Genomic DNA, 10,000 nt, shown 5'->3' on the forward strand with positions numbered 1-10,000 from the left:
TTTATGATGCTAACCCTATTACGTTTTCCAACTGTCAAAACACAAAAACAAGCAACACATCAGCGAAAAGTAGAGAAGGGTCATTTATTTTTGCAGAATGGGCTAAGTTTTGGAAGAAGAAAAAAATTAAAATTAAGAAAAAGGTTTTAATTTCATTGAGCCTGCCTACTTACTGTTTTTGGGTGGTTTTTTTTTAACAATGTTACTCAAAACCAACCTATGTCATTTCGTACTTTTGTTGTTGTTTAGTTTGGGGGCGGGTGTGTTGAGCACAAGTCGTAACATTTATTTCCAGAGTACTTGCACTTGCAAATAAACAAATAGCGTGCCCAGGCTTGCCGGTTGTGCACTGCTTGCACCGTACTCTACTATTCAGTTCTCGTGTTATTCTCTGTAGGTTTTGAAAGCTTAGCTTAGTTGCGCCTTTCATCCAACACCACACAAAAGGCGTTTTTCTGTACGTAGTGTATTTTTTCTCTCCTTTTTAAGTTATGATGGGTGTTTGAACTTCTTTTTAACGACGAACACATTTCTCGCATGGACATTGACTCAACTTTGTCTCCAAATTGAATATGTCATTTATGCAATGTTCAATTGAAAAATAATAGTTCGGTAACGCCGGTTAACTACTCTTCAGACGTTTACAGTTTTAAGAAATGAACAAAATGGCTAAATTGAACGGCAGAATGTGACCCTGAATGTTGTCATTCTATTTGTTTTTCAATACAGATAGGAAATACTAATAGTGTGGAAATAATCAACCAGTAATGTTTTAATTTGGCCTTTCCTTAGTGTAATCAAAGATTTGACTTCATTACTGGAGAGTACTTTCACCAAGAGGCCTTCAGTACAGTCCCAGGCAGTATTTCAACCATTTTCAAAACTCTCTTAATAATACTCTCGTTAAACCGTTTATTTTTATTTTTATAAGTACTCCAAAAAGGAGTATCATTTTCAAAAAATATAAATAGTTTCTACACCTTAGATAACCCCCTGTGACGACACGTCTTTTATAAGAGAGACACCGTTTATATGAATAGGTCGATGTTGGGGAAGCAAACCCGATAAGGGAGAAAGAGTGGGGGTAACAATTGTGTAAATCGTCACTCAGACTTACTTGGCAAAAACATGTCATCGTTTCTTTATGAGTAGACCACGGCATAACTTACCAAGTACAGCTGTGAGTAGACGCAGCGCGGATAATTGTATACTTACGGCTGACTCAAACATGGACAATTAATGTCCAACACTGGCAATGATTCAAATTGTATTTATAAGCCATTAGAGATTCCAAAACGATCTTAACACCACTTCCGTAATACCATACTTTAATATCTACGTGTACAATATACAATCTTCAATCATGCCACGTCTCAAAAGCTCATGTTCCGATCATAAGTTGAAGATACTTTGCCAAAATAACTATGGAATTTTCTACGTATGCGTGCACGCTTGGCTAGAGATGGGTTAGCACTATGGTTTGTGCCGCTGAAGGTGGTGTTCCAGTATTTTATCCACCTATCCCTTCCTGTCCTTCCTTATTTCTTCCCTTCGTTCTCTGTGAAAAATTATTTATTGCAGATTGTCGTTGCAGACATAGTTATAGGTACGTTGTATCTGACTGTGACACAGAAACATTTCTGATATCAAACATCAGTCTGTAACTGTTGACACCATTGTCTTTGCCTATTATTATAGGTATCGACTTATCCTTCCTAAAAATAAAAAAACAATAATAAGAATAAAGAAAGAAAAACAATAAAATGCCGACAGATTAAAGATAAGACACAAAACAGTGTCTAGTTCAAATTTTTTGTTTGTTTGTTTGCTTAACGCCCAGCCGACCACGAAGGGCCATATCAGGGCGGTGCTGCTTTGACATACAACGTGCGCCACACACAAGACAGAAGTCGCAGCACAGGCTTCATGTCTCACCCAGTCACATTATTCTGACACCGGACCAACCAGTCCTAGCACTAACCCCATAATGCCAGACGCCAGGCGGAGCAGCCACTAGATTGCCAATTTTAAAGTCTTAGGTATGACCCGGCCGGGGTTCGAACCCACGACCTCCCGATCACGGGGCGGACGCCTTACCACTAGGCCAACCGTGCCAGTAGTTCAAATGATAAGACTATTTGATTAACTGAAATCCTACCAAACAATACCATCTGAGGACTAGACAAAGCAATCTTTCTTTCTTTCTTTCTTTCTTTATTTGGTGTTTAACGAGACAAAGCAATAATGATGGTGCAGCATGGATATCTTCTTCCCCAGTGAAACGTCTTGTAAATCTGCGTATTATCTGGTAAAAATCGGGCGTTTTGCATGAGAAACAAGAGCATCCTTTGCCTTGGACACATAGTAAACACCGACACACTGGCTACTTTTTGTGTCAAGTGCAATTTTTGTTAAACCAAATTAATGTTAAAAAAAATTAAAAAAAATATGTTCTTTATTTTTTATTTGGTTCATTTATTTATTTATTCATTTATCTATATATTTATTTATTTATTCATCTATTCATTTATTTAGCTATAGTTTGCTGAATTAATTTTGTAACTGACAGCTTTGCCAATCTGTAAAATAATGTCAGCAAAGATATTCCACTCTGCGCAGTAAACAGCCAGGCTCTTAATGTTTGCCTATATGTCCAAGTGGAGGTATGCTCTTATCCCACTTGAAACGCTGGACGGATCTATGTTGATTTACAAGGTGGTTCACATGGGAAGGAAGATCTGCACGTTTAATGCTAAAAACCAGAACACTGCGCAGGATTTTTTGTTCGCAGTTGCTTAAAAGTATAAGTGGTCAACAAAACAATCACAGGGTTGTATCACTGTTATCAAGAAAGACAACATTTATACTAACAGCGGGAATAACCATTTCTAATATGTATCTATCACAGAACTTCCTGGTTAACGACATGCGATTTCAACAAAAATGTACATGGTCTTAATGGTGGTTACTCTGTGTGTGTGTGTGTGTGCGTGTGTGTGTGTGTGTGTGTGTGTGTGTGTGTGTGTGTGCGAGTGTGCGTGTGTGCGTGTGTGTGTGTGGGTTGTGTGTGTGTGTGTGTGTGTGCGTGTGTGTGTGTTTGCGTGTGTGCGTGTGTGTGTGTGGGGGGGTGTGTGTGTGTGTGTGACGACGACATTGATGTTGATGAAGATGATAAGGAGGTGGATGGTATTTCACATTATCAGCATTACCATCATCCAAGCTTTCCCATGCGATCAACATTTGTCTTGTATTTACACCAATAGTCCGGCTGCTTCCCGCTGAGAATAGCAGAGTTTTCACCAATTGTATAATTGTGTCGGATACAAACGACTATCCTCAAGCTCTGTGCACATGCCTCTTACAAAAATATCCTCTGATTCAGGCTTGTTTTAATCTTATGCAAAATCCACATTGCTATTCTTATTGAGATTGCGTTTGATGAATCAGAGCACAGATATACTGTCAAGGCAACATGTATTAATGAAAAAGGTTAAAAAAAAACAATTTAAAAAAAACATTCGGAGTCCATGCAAAATATTCACAAACAATCTGTCACATTTTTGACAAATGTGACAGCCATTGTTTCCACCGGTATGTCGATTTCCTTGAACACAATTAAAATACACATTCTAATTTTGAAGTCAAATGTCTTAATTGTATACGTGTATGAGTTATATTATGTTTTAAACTTCCGTAACCTTACTGCCGGGCCCATCTAGTCTTGTCCTACCCTTACAAAAAAAACGTAGGAGGGCAATCTGTCCCACACACTCAATCTGTATGATTATGGAGAACTCATGGCAATAATGATGTTCTGCTCCTGTTCTCACTGAACACTCACCCAGAGTCTGTCAGTGTTGCAAGCTGCACTGAAAGCAAAATGGCCCGGAAGTTTGCAAGCTCTCTGCGAAATGAATGAAAACCAAACACAAAAGATGCGGAGTTTAGTGGAGAGCAGCTGCACTGTTCAGACTGTCCAAGGACTTTTCCATTTCCTCTACCGGCATAGAAAGATTACGCGCCGGAGGCTTGTCATATTTGTTAGAAAGCTTCTTGAATTCTGTCCACAGCCTTTTCACCACCCCGTTAGCAAACTGGTCGCCCACACAGACTTCCAGCATCTTCAGCACGAGAATACTGTCATGGTTGAGGTAGTTGAGCGCAAACGTCGTCACCTCTTTCCGTGGTTTCGTCCCTTGTTCAGCGTTGATAATTCGCAGGTGCTTGGACGCGAGGTGCCTGCGGTTGGAGGAGAAGATGAGCTTGCGGAACCAGTACTGGTAGCTGTAGGCGTTGGCCAGGACGAGCAGCACCAGCCAGAACCAGAGAGCCAAGAAGACCTTCTCGCTCCACATGTTGATGGGCAAGACACATTGCACCGTAAAGTCCTGGACGTTAGACATCTGTCGCACTTTGAAGTCGCACAGCGTCTCGCGGGGGAAGACGTAGGTATCCCAGAACTCGGTGGTGTCCGTCACGAGCCAGCGACCCAGCTCCCAGCCCCACAGGGAAAAGTTGGTGCCCAGGGCGTAGCCCACCCCAGGGAACGCCGCCACGCACAGGCCGAGAGCCAGCAGGCGGGTGAACATGAACAGCCCCGTCTGATACGCCCCTAAACCCGAACCCAGCGGGAAACAGCCGAGAGCAGCGACGAGCTTCTGCACCGACTCTAGTCTGCTGGTGACGAACCTCCTCATCCTACCTCTGTGCAACTGCTTGCCTTTGTCTAGAGGGAAGGATATCTCGAAAGCGACTGCCATTTCGGCCTGATTGCCGTTTTGTTCTGGGTTAAGGCCCAATTTTACCGCCTTGGGAATGTTCAGCCCTTCTGTATCCTGTGGGAAATGGGAGAGAGAACAACACTGTGGTGAACACTGTAGAGAAATACTCGAGGATTCAAAGTATCTAACAAGAGCACAAATAGAAAACAAAACAAAAACTAAAGCACTTTTTCAATGTCAATTTCACTTGCTCACAAGTATCTACATTCCTTTTTGCGTTTTAGATTAATTATTAAAAAGATCGAAATAAGAAAAGAACAAGTGCGAAAAGCCGGATATGACGTCATAAAAGACATTTATCAAAAAAATGAAAAAAACGTCTGGGGATTTCATACCCAGGAACTCTCATGTCAAATTTCATAAAGATCGCTCCAGTAGTTTAGTCTGAATCGCTCTACACACACACACAGACAGACACACACACACACACACACACACACACACACACACACACACACACACACGCACGCACGCACATACACCACGACCCTCGTCTCGATTCCCCCTCTACATTAAAACATTTAGTCAAAACTTGACTAAATGTAAAAAGACAAAATGAACACATCTATTCATCTCTTCATAAACACCCCACAGCTTCCACGAATCCATCCATCATCCACTCCGCACAGACATAAGGTTTCTAATGCCGCTTCCATTTTTTCAGCCATGTCTACTTTTTCAAAAACATAATTATTTGAAATGTTATACAATAGCTGAATATAGACCCACCCATTCAACATGAACCTTTCTGTCCACCAATCCATCCATCCCTTCATAATCAATCCATCTATCCAGCTATCCATACATCCATGAATTTATCCCATTATCCATCATTACATCAGGGTCAAATATCAAGGGGAAATAATTGCGCTCTTAATACATGACTAAGGGCCACGCGGAACCAGTTTTCAGGCACCCGACAGAACAAGAAGCATCCAAATGAACAAGCTTCATCCATCCTTAAAAATAGTATCGATTTCATATTCCCCCGAAAGCGGCGTATGGCTGCATGAATGACGGGATAAAAACGTTCATACACGTAAAAACCCACTTGTGCTCAAAATGGTCAAAAACGTCAAAACCCACTCGTGCATGAGTGAACGTGGGAATTTCAGCCCATGAACGAAAAAGAAGAAGAAGAAGATTTCATATCTTAAGATCAGTTATTTCTCTTCCTTACTTGATTGCGATAAGTATGACAACGTCTTATATTCTATTATTCATGTCATCCAATATAACCTCACACCATTCATACAGTATTATCCCGTTTCTTCCATCCATTCAAGCAACCAGTAATGCTGGACTCACCATGAAGGCGTTCCAGAGGAAGTTGGGTATTTTCAGTACACAGGCCAGGCTGAGCAGTATGAAGGGAACCAGCGGATAGAATGCTAACTCTCGTTTCGAAGAATCGTATCTCATTTGCGAATCCATTGGTATTGGGTCGTCCTATAAAATAAAAAAAGAGTTTTCATTATTAGAAAGATCTGTTGTACATGTATAATATATATATATATAAACAATACAATAAAAAGTCCAAAACCAAGCCAGAATGTCGCCTCTTTTTAAATCCAAATTTTTGGCCCGCAGGCCTTCTTCAAGGTGCACAGACCAAGCGTCTATAGTTACAACACAACAATGGAACATTTTGGACTTTTTATTGTATTGTTTAAATAAGCTTTTTTTAAGTTTTAAAAGGTTTTCCAGCCTTCATTGTGTGGAGTGGTGCAGAGGAAAAAGAGTTATATATACAGTACAGGTCAAACCATTTTTGTGAAAGCTATGAGCATCTGCTAGATGGAAACGGGTTTTTACCTAGTGTCATTTGCGCTACTTGTTATTTGCCCTCCGTGTCATTTGTGTTCCGTCCCGCTATCACTACTCGTAGCACTACAATTATAGTTTTCAATAAATCAAAACTTTAGTAAGGATTGGGTTGAATGAAACATAATACGCTTCATGAGAAAAAACACACATCGTGGATGAGGACTGTTGAAGATATGTACAGCGAGTACTCACATAGTCAATGACATACTGCTTGGAGACCCAGCAAAAGCTCTTAGTGTAATTACACATGGCGTCCGAAGTCTCGGCAGGACACCAGCACTCAATGGGCTCCCCTACCAGCTGGATGGCCGAGAGGAAGCCAGCGACCACCAGCAGACACAGGAAGGTGAAGTTAGCGGTCAGCATGCTGGCAGCATCCTGTCCATAGGCGTCGAACAGCGAGAACTGAGAGAACACGCCCAGGTCAAAGTCCGGTGTGCGGGTCCAATCCCTGAGACAGATACACAGTAGGTGTGCAGGTTAGAGTTTCACTGACACGTGTTAAATTTTAAAGTATTTTCTGCTATACCTACGTTGCCCAGTTCATGTGTTAAATTTTAGAGTATGTTCTGCTTCCTACGTGTTCAATTGTAAAGTATTTTCTGCTGCCTACGTGGCCCAGTTCACGTGTTAAAGTTTAGAGTGTTTTCTGCTGTACCTACGTGGCCCAGTTCACGTGTTCAATTTTAAAGTATTTTCTGCTACCTACGTGGCTCAGTTCACGAGTTCAATTTTAAAGTATGTTCTGCGACCTACTAGGCCCAGTTTACGTGTTCAATTCTAACGTATTGTCTGCTACCTACGTGGCCCAGATCGCGTTTCGGGTGCGTGAAGCAAGTGCTGAAGATGATGGAGTGGAAAGTAATCAAGAGGAGCACAGCAAAATTAAAAGAAATGACAATGAGGATTGAATCTCGTTTATGACACCGTTCATGTAAGTATCTATCTACGAGTTTGACAACGTTTTTGCCTTGGTGACTGAAGATAACATTTTTTGGACCAGAAACAAAAGAGCTAAATAATTTGGAGAGTTAGTATGACCTAGCAAAAGAATTACGCAAGATAGACTTACTAAATAACCTGTTATTAGCAGATTCATAATAAGACTTTCTTCCTGTTTATAAAGTCTTTTGTGCCTGCTCTGAATGTTGCCTTTTCTAAATTTGTTGATTTTGTAATTGGAATCATTTGTCACGTGTAGCGCGCTTTGTTGAGCGGATGTCACGTGACCCTTGTTAAAGAAATGTTCAGTTGAAAAAAAGTGCCAGAGAGCCAAGTCAAATGCCGTCTAGAGCAGAATATAAGGCTTGAATAAAGTAACACTGACACGAATTCTTAAGCTGAGGTACAAAACGTCAGGATGTATATGATTTTTCTCAATTTATGTTGGACTGGAGCATGCAAATGTGCGCTAGTACTCGTTCGTTTGTTCAATCTATACAAATAAACTAAAAGTGCCTGTGTCTTTGTTTATCTGTCTGTCTGTCTGTCTGTCTGTCTGTCTGTCTGTCTGTCTGTCTGTCTGTCTGTCTGTCTGTCTGACTGTCTGTCTGTCTGTCTGTCTGTCTAGCTATCTGTCTGTCTGTTTGTCTGTCTGTCTGTCTGTCTGCTCACATGATGGCGATTAAAATTGGTGGCTGCACTAATAAAACACAGCTCACATTAATGTCATTATCCAGCTTTGTCCCATTTTTTTCTCAAAAAGTATACTTTAATATAGTCATAGGTTAGTCATGGTCCACGGGAAGTAACTCCACTGTTCAGTTCGTCGCATTCCCCTGATTATCATATGTGACCCTCCACCACGAAATGAGTCGCATGTCACCTCACGCGGTTCTGCGCTAGGCATAATATAAGTCCGGGGGGTGTCTAGTAACAGTGTGAGGGTCACCATAGTCACAGGCTTATAACTCGAAAAGTGTTCACTTTTTTCTAAAACGGTTTTTACCACTGGATAGAGAATAAAAAAAACTCTTTAAGAAAATGTAAAAATATGAAAATCATGAAAAGGTGACATGCGACTCATTCCGTGGTGGAGGGTCACATATCCTATGATCTACACCTTCTCTAGCGTTCTCAGATTGCGCTCAAACTTGGTACTGCACTGAGGGGGGCCCGGAAAAATTCTCAGAAAAATGCTCAAACTAATGATGTATCCGGCTGTGACACTTATTTCCAAAGTGCTAACTTTCGGGAAGTACCTCCATTGTTCAGTTTGGTGCAATTTCCGGATTATCAGATCCTATCATCTAACTCGGTGGCTGCATTTAGGGGGACCCGGAAAGAACATTGCGAAAAATTCCTGAGTTGTCACATAAATGTCATCTTTCGTGGGGTTTTTTCAATGTCAAATAGCCATCGCGCGATTTTTCAAACAAAAATTTGGCAGTCTTCTAATAACACACACACACACACACGCACACACACACACACACGCACACACACGCAAGCACACACACACACACACACACACACACACACGCACACACACACACACACACACACACACACACACACACACACGCAAGCACACACACACACACGCACACACACACACACACACACACACACACACACACACACACACACGTCACTATGTTTCCGGGAAAACCGTTCCGTCAAAGACCCTGCAAGAATTTGGACAGCAGCCAGAGCCCAGTATTGAAATACCTACTTGGAATTATACTGCTCCAAAGGACTGTCAATGACAATAATTATGTACTCCAGTGTACTGTGTATTTTTGACTCAAAGCATACATTTGTAAAGGTGTGTGGATGAGACGCTACATTCCTAGCTGATAACACGAAAGGAATGAATTGACAGAAATACTACAACGTAGCTAAACATGTCAACAATAAGGCCGCTGATCTGGCAGAGAGCCTCCCAAGACTAAGCCCACCCCACGCTGACTGACAGGTTTCTGATCAGGTGGAAAACCGTTGGTGTTGGGGGGTGGGGGTGGGGGTGGGGGTGGTGGTGGATGACGATAGGGGGGGGGGGTAATTGAAAACTACGATTTCACCTGCAAAACAGCTTTCATATGATATATTTATTGATGATGTCACATAGTGTCCTTTCCACAACGACAAACTGTAATAAATGAATAAATAAACATTGACACAAACAGCTGTCCCAGATTCATCCGCTCCCCCCATGACTCCATCATATTTACAGCTGCCATCGAGATATACAGCTTCTCTTGTAACGTTTGTGAAGAATTTAATGAAGCAACAATACGACGGGTTTTATCACCGCGTAAAGCTTAGTTGTTAGATCGGTTTTTTTAGTCCATCGTATAAGACAGTGACTACAATAGGTGTGTGTATATTTGTGTATTTGAATATATTCGTTGAAGAATCTATTGGAACACTCTTTTTTCAAAAAGAAGCGC

At 41.3% G+C, this 10,000-nt stretch overlaps 1 protein-coding gene and 1 long non-coding RNA gene across 3 annotated transcripts in view; both read right to left on the reverse strand.

The window, feature by feature from the left end:
* The window catches only part of LOC138959462 (uncharacterized), a 381,943-nt gene that overhangs the window by 315,188 nt on the left and 56,755 nt on the right, over positions 1–10,000 (reverse strand). The window lies entirely within an intron of this gene.
* LOC138959457 (innexin unc-7-like) overlaps positions 1–10,000 on the reverse strand; it is a 61,813-nt gene that overhangs the window by 1,643 nt on the left and 50,170 nt on the right. For both annotated transcript variants that reach the window (XM_070330957.1, XM_070330956.1), the window contains 3 exons: positions 6,801–7,059; positions 6,090–6,230; positions 1–4,835 (listed from right to left, as the gene is read on the reverse strand). The exon at positions 1–4,835 is cut by the window's left edge and continues 1,643 nt beyond it. In XM_070330957.1, coding sequence (XP_070187058.1) covers positions 3,945–4,835; positions 6,090–6,230; positions 6,801–7,059 — 1,291 coding nt within the window. In that variant the 3' untranslated portion in view covers positions 1–3,944. The remainder of the gene's footprint in view (positions 4,836–6,089; positions 6,231–6,800; positions 7,060–10,000) is intronic.

This window comes from Littorina saxatilis, linkage group LG2 (assembly GCF_037325665.1).
Source record: "Littorina saxatilis isolate snail1 linkage group LG2, US_GU_Lsax_2.0, whole genome shotgun sequence".
Taxonomy (NCBI): Eukaryota; Metazoa; Mollusca; class Gastropoda; order Littorinimorpha; family Littorinidae; genus Littorina; species Littorina saxatilis.